Source organism: Sinohyriopsis cumingii, chromosome 17, assembly GCF_028554795.1.
Source record: "Sinohyriopsis cumingii isolate HCF-2022 chromosome 17, ASM2855479v2, whole genome shotgun sequence".
NCBI classification, from domain to species: domain Eukaryota; kingdom Metazoa; phylum Mollusca; class Bivalvia; order Unionida; family Unionidae; genus Sinohyriopsis; species Sinohyriopsis cumingii.
The window spans coordinates 15825841-15849548 of NC_142977.1; the positions used below are offsets into that span (position 1 = coordinate 15825841).

The 23708-nt window shown below is 36.8% G+C and overlaps 1 protein-coding gene across 5 annotated transcripts in view; it reads right to left on the reverse strand.

Moving 5' to 3' along the window:
• The window catches only part of LOC149777807 (aromatic-L-amino-acid decarboxylase-like), a 29778-nt gene extending 11977 nt beyond the window's left edge, over positions 1–17801 (reverse strand). Inside the window, exons 1-6 of one of the 5 annotated variants that reach the window (XM_089938860.1) lie at positions 17732–17798; positions 13763–13853; positions 10348–10596; positions 7871–7984; positions 2678–2797; positions 1718–1852 (exon numbers count right to left, since the gene is read on the reverse strand). In XM_089938860.1, the coding sequence (XP_089794986.1) occupies positions 1718–1852; positions 2678–2797; positions 7871–7984; positions 10348–10548 (570 nt within the window). In that variant the 5' untranslated portion in view covers positions 10549–10596; positions 13763–13853; positions 17732–17798. Of the gene's footprint in view, positions 1–1717; positions 1853–2677; positions 2798–3377; positions 3544–7870; positions 7985–10347; positions 10597–13751; positions 13854–15705; positions 15832–17731 lie in introns of those variants that run through there. The other 4 variants (XM_089938859.1, XM_089938861.1, XM_089938862.1 and 1 more) reach the window with 4 other exon arrangements.
• Between the last annotated feature and the right edge of the window lie 5907 nt (positions 17802–23708).

Genomic DNA, 23708 nt, shown 5'->3' on the forward strand with positions numbered 1-23708 from the left:
AAAGCAATAATAATGGCCTTTGACAAATAAAAAATTCCATAACAAATCAATAATAATATCCTTTATGGGGTAATATTTTCCACAACAAAGCAATAATAATGATCTTTAAGGGATAATAAATTCCACAACAAATCAATAATAATGTCATTTAAGGGATAATAAATTCCACAACAAATCAATAATATTGGCCTTTAAGGGATAATAAATTTCACAACAAATAAAAAATAATGGCCTTTAAGGGATAATGAATTCCACAACAAATCAATAATAAGGTCCTTTAAGGGATAATAAATCCTACAACAAAGCAATAATAATGCCATTTAAGGGATACAAAAATTCCACAACAAAGCAATAATAATGGCCTTTAAAAGATATTAAATTCCAAAACAAATCGATCATAATATCTCTTAAGGGGTAATAAATTCCACAACAAATCAAGAATAATGTCCTTTAAGGGATAATAAATTCCATAACAAAGCAATAATAATGTCCTTTAATGGATAATAAATTCCACAACAAAGCAATAAAAATGTTCTTTTATGGATAATAAATTTCATTACAAATGAATAATAATGTCCTTTAAAGGATAATAAATTCCATAACAAATCAATAATAATGGCCTGTAAGGGATAAATTTCATAACAAATCAATAATAACGGCCTTTAAGGGATAATAAATTCCATAACAAAGCAATAATAATGTCCTTTAAGGGATAATAAATTCCACAAGATATCAATAATAATGGCCTTTAAGGGATTATAAATTCCACAGCATATCAATATTAATGGCCTTTAAGGGATAATAAATTTCATAACAAATCAATAATAACGGCCTTTAAGTGATAATAAATTCCATAACAAATAAAAAATAATGGCCTTTAAGGGATAATAAATTCAAAACAAATCAATAATAATGACCTTTAAGGAATAATAAATTCCATAACAAACCAATAACAATGTCCTTTAAAGGATAATAAATTCCATAAGAAATCAATAATATTGACCTTTAAGGGATAATAAATTCCACAACAAATCAATAATAATGGCCTTTAAGGGATAATAAATTCCACAACAAATCAATAATAATGTTCTTTAAAGGATAATAAATTCCACAACATATCAATAACAATGGCCTTTAAGGGATGAAAAATTCCATAAGTCAAAAACTATTGCTACAGCATATCATTGTTTATATGAAGATACATTTTCGAACATTCGACTTAAAAGGTGCACAGTAAATATTACAACAAGTATTTTTTAAATGTTTAAAAATTAGTTCAAAGTACAATATGATATGTCGGCTGAATTTGAATTTATGTGTATGCTTATCACCAATACAAGCGTTATTACAAAATAAATGTTTTGATATGGATTATATCTGCATCATTACTAGGCGTAACTTCTACAGGTTCTACATATCGAATGGGTTGATATGGAATATATCAATATGATAACTGGGAGTAACTTCTACAGGTTCTACATATCGAATGAGTTGATATGGAATATATCAATATGATTACTGGGAGTAACTTCTACAAGCTGTACATATCGAATGAGCTTATATGGAATATAGACGGAAGTTAGATAGATAGATAGATAGATAGATAGATAGATAGATAGATAGATTGATAGATAGATAGATAGATAGATAGATAGATAGATGATTACTAGAAGTAACTTCTGTAGATTCTACTTAGGTTTAAAGAACGGTGACAAACCTGATCGGACATGTAAGCAACAAACTTGGACATGATCACACCATCTTCCATATCAGTGTTATCCTTCTTGACTTTGTGGAGAAACATAGTTCTGGCCGATAGAAGGGCTACCAAGGTGGCCTCACTGGCGGTGCCCTGGAAATAGTCATTCATATATATATATATATATATATATATATATATATATATATATATATATATATATATATATATATATATATATATATATATATATATATATATATATATATATTGAACATTTCACAATAATCTGATTGATTGTTTGAAGGTACTGAATATCATCAGTACGTTATAAAGGAATAAGAATCAAGGTGATGACGCTGTTCCAAAAAGTGTTTGTCCACTCACACTGACTCCATTGTTAGTTGCAATTTTTTAACATTTGATTAACACGTAAAAAGAAGTCAGAAACTCTTAAGTCTTACTAGTATCCGTCTTATGCTTGATTACAAAATAGGTTCTAGTGTTCAATGGAACGATTCCATGCTGACAGTCTTGAAAGTTGAACTTATGAATTTATGTGGTGCTTCTAGATCAACGTGACAGGTATTATATTATCAAACAAACTAGGCACTCTTTCACCTCACTTCACTTTGCTCAACTAACTGTATAATTAGCTGTTCTTTTATCTCCGCAAACATGAACACTGCCAAATGGTAAGGTTGTCCTATGTGTTAGTTAATATGTTTGCATTCTATACACAAACGAAATACTCGTTTTGTTCTGAGTAGCAGAAAAAGGAAAGAAATAAGTTTGGTATGGCATATAGATACGTCAAGACAGATAAATCAAGATGTATTCATGCACCATATTAAATGCGCTCTTTCCCAGAAAAAAAGAGACAAAACACAACTGTAGTTTCGGATTTCGTGCATCACAGCTCTTTTGCGCTATCCAAATATTGTCAGCTTTGCAGTGTAAATGGAATTCAAAGCATACCTGTATAACTCCTCCCCCTTTTCCGCCGGAGCACGAAAGAAACTCTGGTGGGAGGTCCAACATCTTCCCCAGCCAGTCAAGGGTGATTACTTCCAGCTCTGTACAAGCAGGACTTGATGCCTGAAAATTTCGTGCAAACAATCCATAGGAATGTCTTAGAATGCCCGAGTTTTATTTGAATATTGATACAGTTATCCTTGGGTTCACAAGGGCTGAAGTAACGGCCCCTGGACATTAAAATCCACGCAAAGACTTTATTAAAGGCGGCACCCTATTTATCGACTCTTTACCTTTTTTACGTGTTGCGGTTTGGGCGTCAAAAGGGCAATCCACTCGAATTTTGAAAATGTAACGTATTATGGCATAAGGCTTTTGATCAGTAAACATAGCTTATATTCTATATTTTTACAAAATTAAAAAATCCAGCTGGTGCTCAATATTTTGATATAAGTCCTATGTTATCATATTTATAAATATATATGCTATCGATGGAGACGAAGTCTCGTGCCATGTAGTGGAAGTATCAGCGTTTAAACACAATATCATCTGCTGGACGGTCTAAAACTATATATCATCTTTCGTTTGAATCAGACAGAATCCATAGCAATCGTGACATTACTTGTTCTTTACAGTCAGACTCTTAGGAAAGTGAAAAATAAATAATAATAAAACGTGGTAGCAATTGTGAGAAAGCACATACATGTGGTGGTCGTGGGTGATTAAACGAAAAATGCAAACGGCAGGACGATTGTTCCTCACTCCCTTCTCGTTGCCATGTTATGTCATGTTAACGAAAGTACTTCTCAGAATATCCTATATGGCGTCAAATTACATCCGATGATTATTTTCTTTGTGCACAAACGGCCATCGAAGTTTCGATCGTGTCTTCGGGTAAAGGCATCCCCTGTATAAAGTATTAACAGTAAATAACGCGAAGTGAACTGCGCAAAGTAATAGCCGTCAAACGAGGAAATTAACAAAGACTCCCCTATGCCAGCTCATTATTTGACGGCGTGTCGGGATATTTTCTTTGCGCATTTGGATAGGCGATATATACAAGCAAAAAAAGATATTCCTTTTCTATTGATTCTGGACAACCGATCTCTTTAAGGAAACATGCGAATTATGTGGAAGCACAAGAGTGAGATAGAAATGACTTTGTTTAAATGACAGTCACAACAATCATACTCATGAATATCACAAAAGTTTATTGAAGTCGGTATTTATTGACCTTAATACTTTCCCTGAATTAAAGTATTTAGTTGATTGGTGTCGACATTTATTGGTTTCTTTTTCTCACGAGAAGAAAAAGTACACTGCTGTTTTATATTATTGTTACTGACATTGGTACACCTTTTGATTTTAGAGATCTCATCGATTGTGATTGTCTCAAAATAATTAGCATCGAGTGATATATGTATCAATTCAGCCATGGAGGCGGTAAAGGGATGCCAACGTTAAAATTAGGTGGTAACAATTTTTGCAAGTCAGCCAGAAAGAGAGGGTAAGAGTGGGAATAAATTGTTATATAGATGCACGCGTGACACAGTTCTTTTATGTCCATTTATTTATTTGTTTTGCTGGGGCTATTGTTATTATTATTATTATTATTAAATAGTTTACAGTTCAGCATATTGACTTAAGAATAATGGTTGCCTGCCACTGGACACCCAAAGCAAACTGACACATTCTATATGTGTATTTCGGGTATCATGGCAAGTCTCATCCGCTCCTCTTTGTGTAAATTTCTTATCTAACAGATCGCGTTCGAAGAATTTATTCTTAAACCCGTGCTTTGCCATTGATAAATGCTCATCCACAAGGCTGAAATCACACCACATATCACTTGTGTTTCATCATAATGCTATCAAATATAAATTCGCATTTTGAATATTGCAATAACACTACATTTGATCCTTCAGACCAAACCTGACTGGAAATGCTCAAGGGGTATACATACACAGCTAATGGGAAGAACAAACTCAGTTGAAGAAGACTGGCATACTAGCTCAAGTCCCAAACTTCCAGCCCTCCTGGATCCATAGCTGATCCTGTGCATGAATTTGCTGATTTGTTGGGTTTTTTTAACTCACCGCTGGGTCATGTGGGCGAGGAGACGTTGAAGAAAAAGGAGTAAGCAAACAATATATCCTTATAGCACCGTCTCCTCTCAATGGAGACTTTATTGGTGGCACGTTAGTACATGTACATGTATATCTTCGTCTCACGGTTTAGGAATCAACGGTGTCACGGAATGTTAGTCAGCATATAAGAATCATTTTACGGCAACTAAGCACAACAATGGTGTCAACTAAAGGCCAAGTTATAAGAGAGAGAGAAAAAAACCAGACAGATAGAGAACAACACAATTACATGTCTTCTATCTACAAGGCTATGCCTAATAAGGCAGATACGTTTACGCGTGTAAAGGGCTTGGTTCAATTTTCTGTCTCTCAAAGATTACGTATTGGAACATTGTAAACGAATATCCTGTCAGTGTCGAAGAAATAAATCGTTCAAATTAAAAGCTTCATATAACTATATTGTAGGATTAGGTTTGTTCAATCTTGTAAAGTATGAATGAAATTCACACCCAAGCATTGCCAGGAAAAAGCTACTGTTTACGAGAATATGACTGTACCGCACACGACACACCGATTTGCCGATAATGCCAACAAAGAGTTTCTTGTAACTAGATTGTTTACCTTTGAAAAACATGATCATTAAGAAAACCTTTGATGAATAACATTTGCTATAAAAAGAAACACCGTTTATGAAGTCTGATTAAAATCGAGATCCTCTCGTAATAAGTAGAACTGACGGATATCAACAAAGGTTCTGTTCTGCCAACCTCTAGAATTGACGGTCCACTTAGTGTTAGTAATGCATCAGATACAGCGTTGCATATCGTTCTCGTTAGAATAAAAATCGTTAGACTAAATATCGTTAGAATGAAAATCGTTAGACTAAATATCGTTAGAATAAATATCGCCATAATAAACATATTCCGAGTCAAGTTTTTCAGTCTGGTAGATGCAAAACACGTAATTTTAACTGGTGAATCGACGGGCCAACAGAGCATGACGTTTATGTCACAGATGTTGATTTTAATCATATCGAGTATTTAAGCCGCTAAAGAGGTTTTTTTACTCATTGGATCACCTATAAAAGCATCATTTGCGCATGTCCATGCAGTTCTTCCGTTGTATTATCGATTCTTTTATCAAGTATAAGCAGCACTCCGAAAGAAGATCACAATAATCTTAAAGAGGTTTTATCTCATTTGCCAATTATTCCACAAAGATCACAATATTCTTAACGAGGTTTTACCTTATTTGCCAAATATTCCACAAAGATCACAATAATCTTAAAGAGGTTTTACCTCATTTGCCAAATATTCCACAAAGATCACAATAATCTGAAAGAGGTTTTACCTCATTTGCCAAATATTCCACAAAGATCACAATAATCTTAAAGAGGTTTTACCTCATTTGCCAAATATTCCACAAAAATCATAATAATCTTAAAGAGGTTTTACCTCATTTGCCAAATATTCCACAAAAATCATAATAATCTTAAAGAGGTTTTACCTCATTTGCCAAATATTCCACAAAGATCACAATAATCTTACAGAGGATTTACCTCATTTGCCAAATATTCCACAAAGATTACGATAATCTTAAAGAGGTTTTACCTCATTTGCCAAATATTCCACAAAGATTACGATAATCTTAAAGAGGTTTTACCTCATTTGCCAAATAGTCCACAAAGATCACAATAATCTTAAAGAGGTTTTACCTCATTTGCCAAATAGTCCACAAAGATCACAATAATCTTAAAGAGGTTTTACTTCATTTTGCCAAATATTCCACAAAGACATGTCTAGAATACTGAATCCTGTCATAATAAGAGTTAAAAGACGCACAGCAAATGAAACAATCGGAAGCTAAACAGTGTATGGCATGCAAACTGTCAATGCCTCATATATTAATAGTTATTAGCCTTAATTCTAAAGTGCGGTTTCCAATCGATTCAATTAATCGGCATCCTTTTCATTGTAGTACACCGTTATACACGTTTGGAAATTTTGGTAAATGTTGCAGATTTAGTACTCAAGTGATTACAAGAATTCGTCCATTATTTCATTTTCCTGCCAATGTGTAATGTGGCTAGAAAAGTAAATTAATATCAATTAGCAAATAGCTATTAATGAATGTCTAGTAATATAAATGTTATCGCTGATGAGTAATCAACCCACGCCGATCGTCTATATAATAATGCTAATTCGGGCCACACTTAACATTAATAAAATCTGGGATCTCTAAGATCGATCAGTAACTAATGCAAGCTAAATCAATGGATTCAGTGAAAGAAGTACGAGGATCAACGTTACGACAAAACATGACATTATTGCTGATGAATGCCAAAAAGACACCAACATAGCAGCAATTCGATGAAATGGATGACGAAACGAAATAGGTTTTGTTAATGCAATGAGAGAAGTTAATTGACAGTACACAATTGATGTGGTTCTTCTTTTAAAACGGACTGGAAGGAGGCTGCTAATTTGAGACAACAGGCTCTCGCTGACCGGCAGTTATAAGTTTATATGAGAGAGAGAGAGAGAGAGCATTTTTAAAGGCAAGAAAATAAATACCGTCAAACCCATACAGTTATGGGAATGTCTAGTTCTGTTTACACTAAAGAAATGTCCTCTACTTCAAAACTGAAACAGTAGACGTAGATAGTAAAATGTGTTGTGAAAGAGTCCTTATGGACGTTTTCTTTGACATCAGGCCTTAATTCATAGCTTTTTGAGTGAAAGATTTTAGTAAATGCTCAGTTATTAGAAATGATTGTTCCACGAAGCTTAAGCTATAAACATTTGAGGAAATATTTATAGTAGAAGGCAGAACAAAGCCAAAAAATTTAGGTATCACTGATAACTATGGATATATTTTATTTCCATGTTTCCAGTAAATCCTTATTCTGTTTTTTATAACGTTAATTGAATTAATTGCCGGATGTCTGTTTGGTTTACTTTTAATTTACCTTTGTTAGTGTTTGTCATCACAATTCAGTCGTAATTTTTTTTTTATTTGTGCACACTTTTTTATACAAATGTATGTGTATGTATGTTTGTGTGTGAGCATTTTGAGCGAAAATAAAGGAAAGACAGAAAAACGTACTCACCCAAGTGAAGCCAATGCAACCAATTGCAGCAGACAAAATGTCCGCCAAAATAGCTGGAAATGAGTTCGCCGTTGGATAATAGGCATGGAAATGAGGACTATGCCAGTGGGTTATCTGAAATTAATGTTGAAATAAAGACATGGTTTGAAATGAAGATTATAGCAATGGGTTATCTGAAATTGATGTTAAAATAAAGACATGGCTTTCTTGTCTATATGTGTTTTTCAATAGATCAATGAAAAATAGTTAATGTAGCACTCATTTGCGAGCTGCATAGAGCGAAACGTATACAATATGTAATGGTGCAAACTTCTGTAGCATGATTTCTGTAGAATAATTTCACAGTGCATTCCGTCTTGGTCAGCGTGACAAGCATACTTTCAGTTTGACGTATGGGATAGACTCGCCACGAATGGTTGACTTAGAGGGACGGAACCTGTTCTGTGTGAGGCATGATTTAAATTTTAATTAGGGCTCGCTCGATTACCGGTTACAGCAAGATAGAATGCAGTACTAACGCAAGGTCAATCGCGGTTAAATGACAAGAGTTGGGACTAACCAGGGAATATTTTAGGAAGTCGCCGGCCATCTGAAACAGGTATCATACATTATATTTTCCAGAATAGTTATCAATAAATCAGGACTAGAGAGGATTATTCTGACTTCTACAAGGTTTCGTGGTTAAAGTAGTAATCCTGATTGGTGAGAGCTGAACGATGTGTGTGTGTGTGTGTGTGTGTGTGTGTGTGTGTTCCAGACGAAAATCAGGGTTTAAAATAATATCCCTCGCGATATTATTCAGTCCAAATTTATCGGCTGAGGGGAAAAGTCTGAGGGACTTTGGGGACAATTACTGAGTATTTTCTCTCGTTGAAAAAAAAATCCAATGGACAAGAGAGTCTGGAAATTTGTGAGACCCGAAATCAGAGAAGAGACAGAGACAATTCGCTGGTGATAGGCGAGCAATAGCTCAGGAAGGCACAAAGGTTAGTCTCAATTACATACAGTGTGTTCATTGATATAAGTTTATAATTAGTACTCAATTTATTCATTTTAAATTAATAGTTACATTTTTCCTCAACTTCAGAAATAATTGTGCATGTTATATTATTCATGTGTTGTAAGAATGTCATACAATATTTCGATATATAAATGAGTTCGGATTTAGTTGGGTTTTTTTTTTTTGTTGTGTGTTATAGAAATCATGTAGTTTAAGATTTTATGCATTTCTTCCAAGACAAATTGTGTGAATATGTAAGTTATTTGTTTTAAATGATTGCACCATTTATGCTGAAGACTGATTTTTCTATGACTGAAAATGGATGTCAATAAATATTTAATTAGCAAAGTAACGTAGTTAGGACAGGACTGAAGTCCATTAATTCGAGTGTAATTTTTGTGAATCCTCTTCAACCGAGAATCGAGTAACGTTTGCCGACGTGCATAGTTCAACTGGCAAATTTATAGCAACAGGGTGGCAGTAATAGTATCTGAGAGGTTTAATTATGTCTTAATTTCAGAGGGAGTGCGAGAGTACATTAATTCAATTTCGTGTGGAACGAGTGTGTATTAGGAGTGAAATTGCCATATGTTGAATTTTTATAGAAGATATCTGACACAGAAAGAGTGGATATATTGGTTGATCCAAGGAAACGAAAAAACAAAATGACACGTGTTTAGGTTGGGTTCTATTTTTATTTGAGAATTATTTATTAAGCTGTTGTATTTTATATACGGGAGCTCGTGATGTTCTATTCTATAGTTTTGCTCCCATCTCTATTATTCCATTCCTTAGTTTCATATTTTATGGTATTGTTTACTCGTTTCGGGCAATAACGCCTTGGTCAATCATCTACTACATCACGATAACCAAGAACATTAAAGAGTGGGAGAGATCACACATCACCACCACCTCCTGACACAAACCTGCAAAAATTATTTTTTATTTTACCTAATTGTTTCCGAGGAGGATCTGATTAAAATGTGTCAATGTTTGTTTGTTCCACTCTATAATACTGCAATTATCTGCATATTGTATCGCCTCACCATTGACCAAAGAAGCAGAGTGAATGTGATGGTATTGATCAGAATAGAATATCTTCGAGTGGCCTACATTTGCATGTGCCACATCGGCTGCAGTTCCTAATACAACATCAACAGCAAGTACAAGAATAAAAGTACTACTACTACTATAACTATTAATAATAATAATAATAATAATAATAATAAAAACTAACACTAATACTACTACCACAACCGCATCATCATCACCACCACCACATCATCACCACAGTATGTCTGCTGCTTCTGCTGCTATTATTGTTTCCTGTGCTGATATTACTATTTTTGTCCACTGTGTCAACCTAGTTCGCAAAGTGATCTAAATGGTGATGAAGGAAATAAAAGTGAGCAGATGAAAAGAACGAGAAATGTCGATACAGATTTCAGCATGAGCAACCTAGCTTGAGGTTACGTACCCCGGGCATAATGACTCTCTCGATGTCTTTAAACAGATCATCCCAGGCGTCGGGAGACTCAGGGGCGCAGTCTGGTATTAGCTGACGAAGGTAACCTGGCTTGACATCCGGGTAAGGTTGACGGCTGCGGATATTTTCAAGGTAATCGGCGACATAGTCGATCATCTCTCGTCCGCGTTGTCTGAACTGCTCTGCGTCCATATTTCTTTTAAATTCTTATGGCACGGTAAAATGATGACATCAAATATTCTACAAGGAAATACAAGTAAACGTACATAAATCTACACATATATACTGTTCATAGATATAAATTGCATAAAGGATGAATGGGTGGCTGGACTGCTTGCTGGCAATTAAATATTTGCATATTCCTTCTCAAAATATCAATGACAGGATATAATTTTGTCACACTCCAGGTGTGACAGAAAGATACATAACCCCTTTCAATTTAAAGTGTAGACATTTGGCTTGCTTTATTCACTCGAAAAAGACAACTACATTAAAAGAAGAAATTAAAAATATGAATTCTTCAAATCTTATCAGCAGTATAGCGGGATGGTCAAGCTTCTAATTAGAGTTCCATGTTAAATATAGTCAAACGTTTATGGGACAAACAGGACTTTAACATTAGGCTGACATTTTAAAGTGTATGTTTGTAATATTATTTCATTAAGTGTCACTCTGCACTCTAAATGAAATGACGTGCTACGTAACAAGTTCCTCAGGATGAATCTGTTTGTTTGTTCTTTATAGACGGGAAATGAGATTATAATGCCTTACTACGTATCATGTGTCACACAAGACGTTTGTCTTGTTATGTATATATGTATGTGTGTATGGATGGATGGATGGATGTATGTATGTATGTATGTATGTATGTATGTATGTATGTACATTTTGTCCATAATTGTAGATTGTACTTTAAGATAATGGTCTTATGCTTACATAGCTGACTTTTGTCAGTGATTATAATTTGTAAATAACACGTTAATATATCTTTTTGAGTTCAGAATATTTTAGAATCAAACTTGCTTACAATTTGATTGGAATTTCCCATGGGGATGACTCACACCAAAGTCAAGTGACCATGTGCATAAATAGGGCCTTGATAAATAAATAATTAATTCACATCTTTATATCTGTCTCCGAAATTCATTTGTTGTCAGATTTTATAGTTGTATTCAGATATAATTCGAGAGGAATTGTTTTTTTTTATATAAAAATTATTCATGGGAATTACTAAGTGCTTACTGACTTTGGATTAACACGTTATTTTGGAATTATTGAGAACTCACTCAAAGATATTCCGGACTGAAGACCGCTTCGGTGGCCTAAATGGTTAGAGCGTCTGCCTCGGATGCGGGTGGTCGCGGGTTCGAACCCCGGCCGAGTCATACCAAAGACTTATAAAATTGGTACTAGCAGCAGCCTCACAAGGCGCTCAGCAGGAAGATGTTAGTGCTAGGACTGGTCGGCCTGGTGTCAGGATAATGTGACTGGGTAAGACATGATGCTACACGTCTGCGGCATGATGCCCCAGTGCTAGACATCACTATACACTGCCTCACTGCATACATAGTAGTGATATGACTGAGCATTTTGTAAAGCTACGTTAAAATATCCAAATCACGCCATTATGCATCACACGCACACGCACATCAGGATATTCAATATTGGAATTCATTTGAAACATTCTATATTTCTGGTCTTGTGATAGGATATTTAGGAGTATTTGGAATTTAATTCATAATATATAAGTGTCTCGTAAATTTTCACTTTTTAACTTAGGTAAATAAATTGGCTGTTGATTTTACGTATAGTTTTGGGTTCACTTCTTTCTGTTACTTAATTTAAGTTGCAATAAACTTTCTATTTTATTTAGTCGGGAAATTTTAGTTTTATGATCTTTTTTGGCTCTGTTTAACACGGGACTCCCGTCAGAAGTTCAGTCGTCCTACTATACTACACCTAGTTCTATGATCCGTAACAAAGAATGAGGACAATCATGACTCTTTAATAGAAACTGAAAAAGATGTAATACTTCATGAGATTAAACTATGTTTGCTCCTCTTGCGAGGATGATGTTTGTTTTGCTTTACCCTAAACGGTGCAATACAAACCCAGATATATTTATAATGATACTGTGTCTACTTGTTCATTTCAATACAACGATTTCTCGTATATCCTTAGTGCTCCATCGGACCTGAAAACAACAATTTCAATTTCATTCTGTAATTTTTACAGAAGATAGATTATTTACCTCATTAAATTAACAACTGTATCCCACACAAATTAATTACAATATAAGCCAATTAAAATTGTAATATGTCTGGATCATTTTCATCAAAACATATACCTCTGCATTTACTTGCTTCGAGTAGTTTAACAAAATCATTTACGACACTATAAACAAGAAAAGGCTTATTATGCACCCCTGCCTGATACCAGTAAAACGTTTCAAATGCTCTTAGAGTCTTTCGTGATTTAAGCTGATCATAAAGTGCTTTAAGAACTTAATCAGTATTTTTCTTTTCACCGATTCATTTTATCAAAACATGGAGAAAGAGGTGTTTCTTAACGCATTCTTAAGCCTGTGAAAAGTACATAAACTATAACAGGAGCGTTCTTTCTGTTTGTTTGTTTATTTTTGTATAGCAGGATATAGTACAATCATCTATTATAAAATACATCATTCTATATCCAGCTTGCTTTTCTTGCAATTTCTCTTCAACAATGGCAAAGCGTGACCGAAGCTTTACACATGTCTGAAAGAAAACGACAATGCTCCAATATGCAATATGTGATTGAAGAGGTTTTAAATATATATATATATATATATATATATATATATATATATATATATATATATATATATATATATATATATATATATATATATATATATAAAACACCTCGAGTATTTAAACGTTGCTAGATCTGTAATGACGGGAAGTGTTGCTCAAGTTTGTTTTATTAAACGAATACTTTTCCCCCGTTAAACAGTGTTCCAGTTTTTCCTTTGTTTTCTTGTTGCTGTTGTTGTTGTTGTTGCTTTTGAATTGTTTTTTTTTCTTTCTTCTTTCTTCTCACGGCTATTCTCTCTCTGTCCCTCTCTCTCTCTCTCTCTCTCTCTCTCTCTCTCTCTCTCTCTCACACACACACACACACACACACATACACACACAGAGACACACACACGAACGATCACATATATAGCTATACATCTTTGCTGCAGTCATGAGCTGTTCCAGTATAAGTAAGAGACAAGAGCGGGCGCGCGCGCGCGCGCACTCACGCACACCCCCATACACACCTCTAAAAAATCACATTTTAAGATTTAAATATTATGACTTTTCCTCTGGCTCGACACAGTACTTCTATCAATTAAATGTGAATGTACTTACGTAACAAATACCTGTGTGCTTTCTCTCTCTGAGTTTCAAAATGATCTGAGTGACTTCAATTCCAGTGGTGAGATGTTTGCCTTCCCTGGATTTAATGACTATCTGGAACAAATCAGAAATTCCGATCTAAGAATTTGAGTTCTCGTTAGAATCAATGCCTGGTCAATACAAATAACAGCTTCAGTCCCCGCTCATAGAGGGACTTATTCATAATATTTGCATTATCGATATTCAAAGTGTTCCTCCATTACATCAATGTGTTCTGTAGAGTGTGGACTAACGAGGCGACATCAATTGTTGCCAACGCTATCTAACTCTCGGAATAAACGTCAGACATCATGTTAACAATCAATCGATAATTCAGCTATGTCCCCTCCGTCCTTCTCTCTCTCTCTCTCTCTCTCTCTCTCTCTCCATTGATCTAACGAATACACACACGCGCGCGCTCATGTACGCGCTTACCTACCCACCGATCTCATCTTACACAGCTGAATCGAAAACAGTTTATCTACTTGTGCATGGTTTCACCTAACATGTCCGACAGTAATTGAAGTAAGTGACCTTTATCTGCCTATTAAATCCGTATAATGTCTTAATCTCTCATTAAAACGCATTCTGAAGAATGGTTCCCTCCTTGAGGTTTCGTTATTATTATTATTATTTGTGTGTGTGTGTGTGTGTGTGTGTGTGTTTGTGTGATTTTGGATTTTTAACGTAGCTTTAACAATTTTGCAGTCATATCGCTACGATGTTTGCAGTGTTGCAGTTTATAGTGATGCCTAGCACCGGGGCATCATGTCGCAGACATGTAGCATGATGTCCCACCCAGTCCCATTATCCTGGCACCAAGCTAACCAGTCCTAACACTAACCTCTTAATGCTGAGCACCAAGCGAGGCAGCTGTTAGCACCATTTTTGTAAGTCTTTGGTATGACTCGGCCGGGGATTGAACCCACGACCTCCCGCATCCGAGGCGGACGCTCTAACCAATAGGCCACCGTAGCGGTCTATATAATTAGTAGTAGTATTACATCTAGCATTACTGATCACGTGGAAAGGATTTATATTGTGTGTAACTGAGCTGGTTCTATGAATAATTATTAGATTTTACTTATTTCATTCATAAATCTTTATTTATCTTTATTTTCTGTTGATTGTTCCTCTTACTCATATTGATAAATTGGGATATACTCATTTTCAATTAAACGTATTCTTTACTGATATCAAGCTTAGCTAAGCGGAGGGGGGGGGGATTGCGAATAGCTTTTAAAAGGCATACGAACCTCCAACTTATTCGAGAAAGCTAGAACATCCATATTTAGATTTGGAATATCAGATAGTATTTGGGACCGTTTTTATTTCTTGAAGTAATTAGTGCTTCCTTATAAGGACTGTCTTTCCCAGTTTTGTAATAAAAAAATAAAAATATAATGAGATGATTGAACGATACAGACGATGTTACGAGAATAGAGTGCCTGTAAAATAGGACTGTCTGCGTTTGCTTACTACAAGGAAAAAGCGAAAATAGGATTATAACGCATCATAAATGCATGTTGAAAATAAAAGTGTACCCGTCAAAATTATATATCGATCACATTATGTCCCCTTTAAACTCCCCATGCAAACCTAGTTATGCTGGCAAATTGTGCAAACGAACAGTTTAAAACAAAATTCATGTTCTGAAAGGAAAATAACAATAAAATAATTTGTGTTAAATAATTGATCGTATCTGCTCCTAGAATTTTCGGACGTCTCCACAGATACATAATAATCCGTGCCCAGTTATTTCTTTTAAATGTTGTCTTTAGGGGTGATACGAATAAAAGAAAGTTTTCAACACGTAGTGTAGCTAGATTTAACCAGCGATCATGACTAAGCAAAAGTACGCCAAAAATTTCATTGGAGTACTCAGTGCAGTGTACATGCGCGTCGTTACCTATCGCTGCAATCTCACCTCTGTCCGCGTAGCTTCGAGTCTCGATCTAAGCGTATGTGAGAAAACTTCCCGCGTGTCCGTGGTGCTTCCCAGTGCTTTCCCGAGTTCTTCCTTCATCAGATATACTAGCCGTCATATATAGCTGATCGTGCGCTGAAAATAATGGTGTTACAGCCTAAAATCCAGGTGACCGCTGACCAGTTCCGTCAAGTTATCTCCAATTGCCATATTCTCCTTGAGGGGTAAGGGATACACAAACGTTTGTTTCAACCGTCATAGATTCTGATGGGTGTGTAACTCATTTATATATACCGCCATGGAATATGATGGGGGTGTGTGTATATACTGCCATGGAATCTGATGGGTGTGTTACACATACTGTTGTATACATCGTCATGGAATCTGATGAAAAGCATGTAACTCAATGGATTCTGATAGTCATGTTATACTTTTGTGTTAACAGTGATATAATTTTATGGGTGTGTTATACTTTTGTACATATCGTCATGGAATCTGATGAGAATTATATGACTTCATTGATTCTGATAGCCGTGTTATACTTTTGTGTATACCGTCATGGAATCCGATGAGTGTGTTATAATGTTAAATCACAACAGGTATAAAGAAGATGCATATATATATATATATATATATATATATATATATATATATATATATATATATATATATATATATATATATATTAACTACATATATTTTTATGCTTCTTTCAATATTTTCATTCTTTATATTTCCATGTAGCATTTTTCTCGACACTGCTGCGTGTATCGACATGAAACTTGGTGTGCGCATTTATCTTTGTTCGGAATTATTACAATAATTACGTTTCTTATGTATTTCCTTAATTTGTTTCAGTATTTGTGATGGAATCTAGTCCAATAGTTCAGATGCAGGAAACCTTTCTTGCTTATTTTAGTCACTAACATGGACACAACATATAAAAATCACGATAGGTTTTGTTACATTTTAAAATAATATTTGCGTTTGAATGAAGTTACTTAAAATTATAGTAAAAGTGACCTTCTGAGAAGCGACCGGGTCACACCTGTTTGCCATTCTATCATATGCATAGCCATTAATGAACATTATATTTTCTGTTTAGACTTTAGTTCTGCTTTTAATTTAATGCCACAAATATTCTTCAGTCGTTAGCAAATCACAATATAAAATTAGAGAAGCATCGTGAAAGAAATATTGAATCATTACAGCCGTGCGACGTTTTCAGACAGATCTTGTTTTGTTCTTTTGTATACGTTTTGTTGTTCTTTTTCAAAAAGGAAACCAGTATGCATATTAGGGTTGTACAATTAAGAACTTGCCGTAACATATTTTAAAATTAAGAACTTGCTGTTACATGTTGTAAATTAAGAACGTGCCGTTGCATGTTTTCAAATTAAGAACTTTCCGTTACATTTGCTGTTGTACATTTACGTTAGTGCTTACAATACTATAACGACAACAATCTAACCCAACAGGCGAGACTAATATATCCATTCTGGCAGAACTCCAACCCGTACAGCAAGAAACGGTATCTATCGCCTAAATCGCATGTACCAGTGCGTCTCAGAAACATCAGAAATAAGCAGGTTATTTAGTGCAGATGCAGCTGGTATAAAATGCCTTACCGATGGATACATGACGTAGCCAATCCCCCCTCCCCTCTTTTTTGACAGCAGGATTTGTACCTGCATCGTCGTGATCGCTGTTATGGCATGCTAACCACTGAGCCACCGCGGATCTGGTTTCCATTTCTTTCTTAGTGTAACATACAGTAAAGCCTGTTCCACGTTCCGAGACCATAGGGGTTCACACACAAAATAAGATAGAAGCAATTATTAAAAGCTCATCGTGCCAGATGATAAAATTATCATTATTATTATTCCTACCTTGTCGTTTGTAAATCAGATACATTCATTTTATACCTTACGTTATCGTCATGATGCGAGAGTGATACATATTGGACTTGTCCAATTCCAACCACAACAAAATACGCCAAAATATCAAAAAAAAAAGACATTCTTACCTATTTACCGTCCATCAGAGAGACAATCGTGTTCTAACGATCGTTAAGAAGATGAGTTATCTAGATCATTGTGTATTCGTCTAGATTTGTTTGCATTGTCAACCTCGTTTTGGTATTATTAAGTGCAAGCTACTTGAAATGCATGGACAGGTACTGAAATTAGGCCAATGTACTGACACCTGAAGCAGTGTTCACTGTTGATCAGTACTAAACAGTCTGGAATATATTAGTCATAGCAGCAGAGGGGGCGAATCCGACATTTTGTCCAATCGTCATTTTGCTTAATTATTACTTCTGCACTCAGCGGATCCGGTGTAGTCAGCGCTGGTAAAAAAAAAACGACGACGTCGTTGGGGGATCGTCGCGTCGTCATTTGGTTTAATTAACACCTTCTGCGCGTCGATCCCCAGCGTCGTCAGCGTCCGGTAAGCACATCGACGACCGCGTCGATGTCATCGCCCCCCTCTGCTGCTAAGTGGTTATTTACAATGATCTTACAAACAGAGTGATCACTAACTCCTCCTCCTGTAGATCAATTAGGTTATTTGACTGATCGGTGAGTTTAAAATTAATTCTCGTTAAAAACCGATCATGACATCGCATATAGACCGGATTAATCGGATTCTCAACGATTAAAAATCCCGGAGGGGCTGTTGGTGAAAATGAATAAAGGATATATCCCTGTTGAGCTTGATTTGATTGATTGGTATCTACCTGGTAACTCCCTTCGATAACATCACACACTAGATTGATTGCTATCACCGATGCGATATTTACGTTGTATGGAGCAATATGCATACCATCATCCCCGTTATCGTGTCTGAGGATATAAGTTGATGGACTGAGAAAATCATTAAGAGACTTTCTTAGTTCTGGCGCGTTGTATCCTGGAAACTTGAAATCGGGTAAATCGGCTTCTGTGATATTATACCCGGTTAGGAATTTTTGTTTATTATCATCGCTGCTATCGGATATTGTCTTAACGATTCGCTCATTAATATATTCCATGTCTGATATAAGTTGATTTAACACCTCAACGTGTTTTCGTGCTTTTGTTTTCCGTAGCTGTTCTAGTTGTGATTGGTAATTACGATTAATCTCGGCAAACGCACCAGTGATATCATCTAAACGAACTGTGACCTTGGCTGACAATTCAGGAGTTTTCTTATACGGAAAAAACCATTGCATGGTATTCCTGTCTTGAAATATAAACTCGCTGGGTAATAACGTGTTTCTTATAATAGACAAATCATTCAGATAACTGGGATTAATCTCATGATACGATTGCACATTTGTGTGCAAATCCGCGGGTGGATTCTTAGGCCATCCTAGTATGGTTCTTATTGAACTGTTATAAATATCAACCATATACCCCGGTGTGCTTATTTCAATCGTCGATGATAACGTCGGTTCATGAACCGTAATAGCGATTTTTGATTCCTTTCCTGTGATCGATTTTATTCTGCGTTGAAATTCTTTATTGATTTGCTCTATTTGGTATGACCCAGTTGGTATTGTAACCTCCTCCCAGTCTGGGGTCCCATCGGGTTTATTTTTCCGTGCAAAAACCAGCGAGTTATTAGGTTGTTGTCCGTTAAATGCTTCCGCTCGAATATTAGGCCAACTGTGATATACTCGCAATTTTGCCAGCGCTATTTCCTTCACTGGAACCGGCGACGGGAAGTTCACACTGAATTCGGGTTTCGTTGACGTTATTGATATCATATTTGTTTGTACCGGAGTGGTGTTCTCCGCGATCCGCTGAAGTAATTGAAACCCTTCGGGGTTCAGCGACATTATTATTATTTATTGTCTTTAGTGTCTAATTTCAACAACCAGGTGGTTCCGGCTTCCAGTTGAAAATCCTCGATTTTTGACATCGCGGAGCTATACAACTGGACCATCGTGGAGAATTCAACATCGGATACGAACAAATTATCAATTGACAACGAGATCAACCCGGATAATTTCGAGTACGCGTCGGATACTATTTGATGTTTTACTGTATACTCGTTGAGTTTTTTCTGAAAACACGATGATATCTTCCTAGTGATTGCGTTGGCGACTCCAGCAACTGTTGTCATCGCGGAGACAGCGATTGGAACAGCGATCGGGGCTATCGTGGTCACCGTGGATAAAATAACACCGGTACCGGCCACTATACCCGACACCGAGTACACGACCGCGTCGATGGCGGTTATTTTTCGGCGGTATTTTTTTATTTTTGCACGGTATTGTTCGGAAAGCGTTTTCAAGTTCGCGGAGAATTCTTTTGCGGTATCGAATCGATATTGATGTGACGTCGGTGATACCTCTGATTCAATTTCCTTGGTGGTCATTTTTATTTTAAAAGAACTAGTGTTTTTAATTACTTAGATTCGCTACAAATTCCACATACCATGTAATGTTTGCCCCGGCTAGATTTCTATCAACGGCATAAATTGTAAACTTTTCAGTTGCGTTCTTGTCTATAATTGTTGATATTGTATTGTTAAACCCGGATGAACTCGACGATAATATATTAAACTGCATCATTGAAATCAGTGTCAATCGATAAATGCCCTTAACAGTTGCGGTGATATTTACTGTATTCTGTGTAGGAGTCCAATCGAATGATCCATGCTGAATTGTGTATACTGTGTTGATGATGTTCTCATGAGGGATTTTTATTTTTTCAAATTGCTCTGCTACTCTCGGTAGCCCGTCTTTAATCGCTTCAACATCAGTTCTGATTATTCCTACTTCCTGCCAATGCGCGTCTATATTATTCTTGTTCGCTGCAACATTAGTTTTGATTGTTTCTATTTCCCGTGTATTCTCGGTCATACTTTTTTTGTTTGCTGCAACATCAAGTTTGATTGTTCCTATTTCATATGTATGCACGTCTATACCTTTTTTGTTCGCTGCAACATCAGTTTTGATTAATCCTATTCCCCGCCAATACGCGTCTACATTTTTTTTGTTCGCTTCGACATCAGTTTTGATTGTTCCTATTTCCTGTGTATGCGCGTCCACACCCTTTTTGTTCGCTTCAATATCAGTTTTGATTGTTCCTATTTCCTGTGTATGCGCGTCCATATTATTTATGATCGTTGTAACATCAGTTTTGATTGTTTCTATTTTCCGTCCATGCGAGTCTACATTATTTATGATCGTTGCAACATTAGCGCCGATTATTTCTATTTCCCGTTCATGCGCGTCTACACTCCTTTTGTTTGTTGCAACATCAGTTTTGATTGTTTTTATTTCCTGTCCATACGCAGTGATATCATTTATAGTTATTGTAATCTCATCCGGCTTGGTATTTTTTTTACCAAAGAATTTATCAAAGTTGTCATCGATCCTGTTAACATTTTTTCGCAACGGGGGTAAATTGGCCGACATCTCCATAAGATCCGAAATAGCATTTTTTATTATTACAAGATTTGGTTCGTCTGCCGTCGGGGGTCCCCGAAAAAAACTATTGACAATGTCTCGCATTTCGCTGACGTGCGTTATCATCGACCTGAACTGTTCTCCATGAAAGTTAAATTCACCACGTAAACCCTTTAACGAATTCGACATGGATATATAATTGTCGCCCAGTGTATTTATTTTTCCATTTATCGTCAAGATGGATTCACCTGATTTAAGTCGCCCGTCGCCGGTATACAACGCGATAGTGTTCTCGGCGGCATTACGCTGTCGTATTAAAACGTCATCCAGCGACACATTACTGGATTTCAATTTACCCTGGCGGTCTTGAAATACAACTATTTCACCTGGGTCAACACTGGTTAGATTTAACGTATCAGCGATTTCATCCTCGATTAGTTTTTTTATGTCATCGGTGGCGGACGTTATGGATTCTTTCAGCGCCGAAACCGGTCGTCCCCAGATATCAATCATCGTTATTGTAAAAAAAACCAGCGTTTCTAATTAACCCGCCGGGCCTCTACGACCCCACTAGTGTATTCGTTTACAACCACATGAGGTGGTTTCCGCGATGATGAAATCGCCGCGAGTACGTTCAATACCTCACGGCCACATATCGGCGGGTCACTCAATTGCTGTGTTGGCAGCGTGGAATAAAAAACCCGGGCTGAACACGCCCGGGCTGAACACGCCCGGATATACCGCATGAACTCTTTCGGCGGAGCTAACCCGTATGAATCAAAATAGACGATCGCACGCGGATCAATCGCGTATGCAACCCAATGAGTTCCCGCTCCGGAGGACCCATCGAGGTTAATTATACCGGTTTCAATATTCCTTGGTTTTGTCGGTAATTGATCCCTCATAAAAACACCTCTGAAGTTTTTTATCGCTAACGCGTTTGCGGCGTCTATTAAATCAAAATTAGACATTGGAGTTAATAAACGGTTCCCGGTAGTCTTAGACCCTTTCCCGAGTACCATGAATACGGGGTTCCCGGTAGTCTTAGACCCTTTCCGGCCACGGGTCGTTTTTTTTTGTAGCCTTTCCCGGTTGCCTTCTTCAATGCCATCCCCGCCGCGGTACCAACGGCTCCTAACGCCGCCGCCTTAGCCACTGCTGGTGCGGCCGCGGCAATCAATGCCGAAATCGCAGCTAACAGCGGAAATATCCCACCGGTCTTTTCCATGTTTTTAATTGCTGCGGCTGAAAAATCTATTTGAACACCCTTTTTATTCTTCATCGCATCATTGAAATGTTTTATTTGACGCGCCGTCAACGATATCTTATGATTACCACCCGCCATCTGTGACGGCTTCAGCGTTATTGTGATCCCGCATTGTTTAGCCGACTTTGATCGTAATTTCTTGACTTGACCATCAGTCAACTCTACATTGACGACACTATACGACATTTTATTGTAAACGCGTTTTGTGCTTTCAATTACATGTTTTCCACTGGCGCATCAACGATTCTCATTCGTCCACCAACACCTTCTAGCAGCATTGATTTATCGCTGAGAATGACAGCGACCGCTCTGTAATTAACACCAGCTGGGGCTATACGAGCTCGGAAGTGTATATCAACGACGGATTGTCTCGTTAAATCAAGATGTTCCAACGAAAAGTAATAAATCGGATACAGGTTTTTAAAATCAAGTTGTGATATTTGCAAACCAGTGTCGACGTTTTGATCACGACCCATATATGACAGCAATCGATGATACACACGTGCGACATGGTTGTCACCGTAATTAAGCTGTATATCCTCGGATGGTTCCTGTTGTCCGTTTATTCTCAGCGAAACCTCCATGACTCCTAATCGATCAAATATCATATGGCTGCGTTCTTGATTACCCAATCGTTCCCTATTCTGTAGCGCTATGAATATATGACGCGGGGCTGAAACACCCTGTTTTGATGCTAGGTGCCATGTAAACGTATCGGCGACGTTATCCTCTTTAGCATCAGTTGTTACCGCTAGCCAACTCAACAACGATTTCCCTCCCTGTTCCATAAATGCTAACAATCGTGCTTCCGTGGTAACTGATGGAGTCAGCACCGGCATCCACAATGCCATTTTAGTTAAAATGACTTTACCGGCAGCGACGCCAGCAGCATGCCATATTGCATTGTTATCATCGCCCCTTCGCGTCAGCGCGATTGTATGCTTAGCCCCATAGACAACTTTTCTAACATTTCTGCAGAATCCAAATACGTGATGGAGTGGAATCGCGCATGAAAACTTTCGGCGTGGTCCTTGCAACATTCCTATTCGTGTTGCAAACCCTAGATTAAAATTATCGTTAGTACTTTTTATGATATTGAACTCAGCACCCGGTCTTGTTCTGCGGTCTGGGTTGGCTGCTTCAGCTTGATTAGGAACTGAAGTATCTCTTTCCACCAGCACGTTAATGTACTGAATATGATCAGCGTTATCGGTGGAGTCCTTTGCGAACATTATAGATGGGCCCGCCGATCTTGTATAATCATCCGAGTATCTCGCCAACCCAATTATCGTCGTTGCAACATCAACCTCGCGTTCTATTGATTCAATTTCTCGC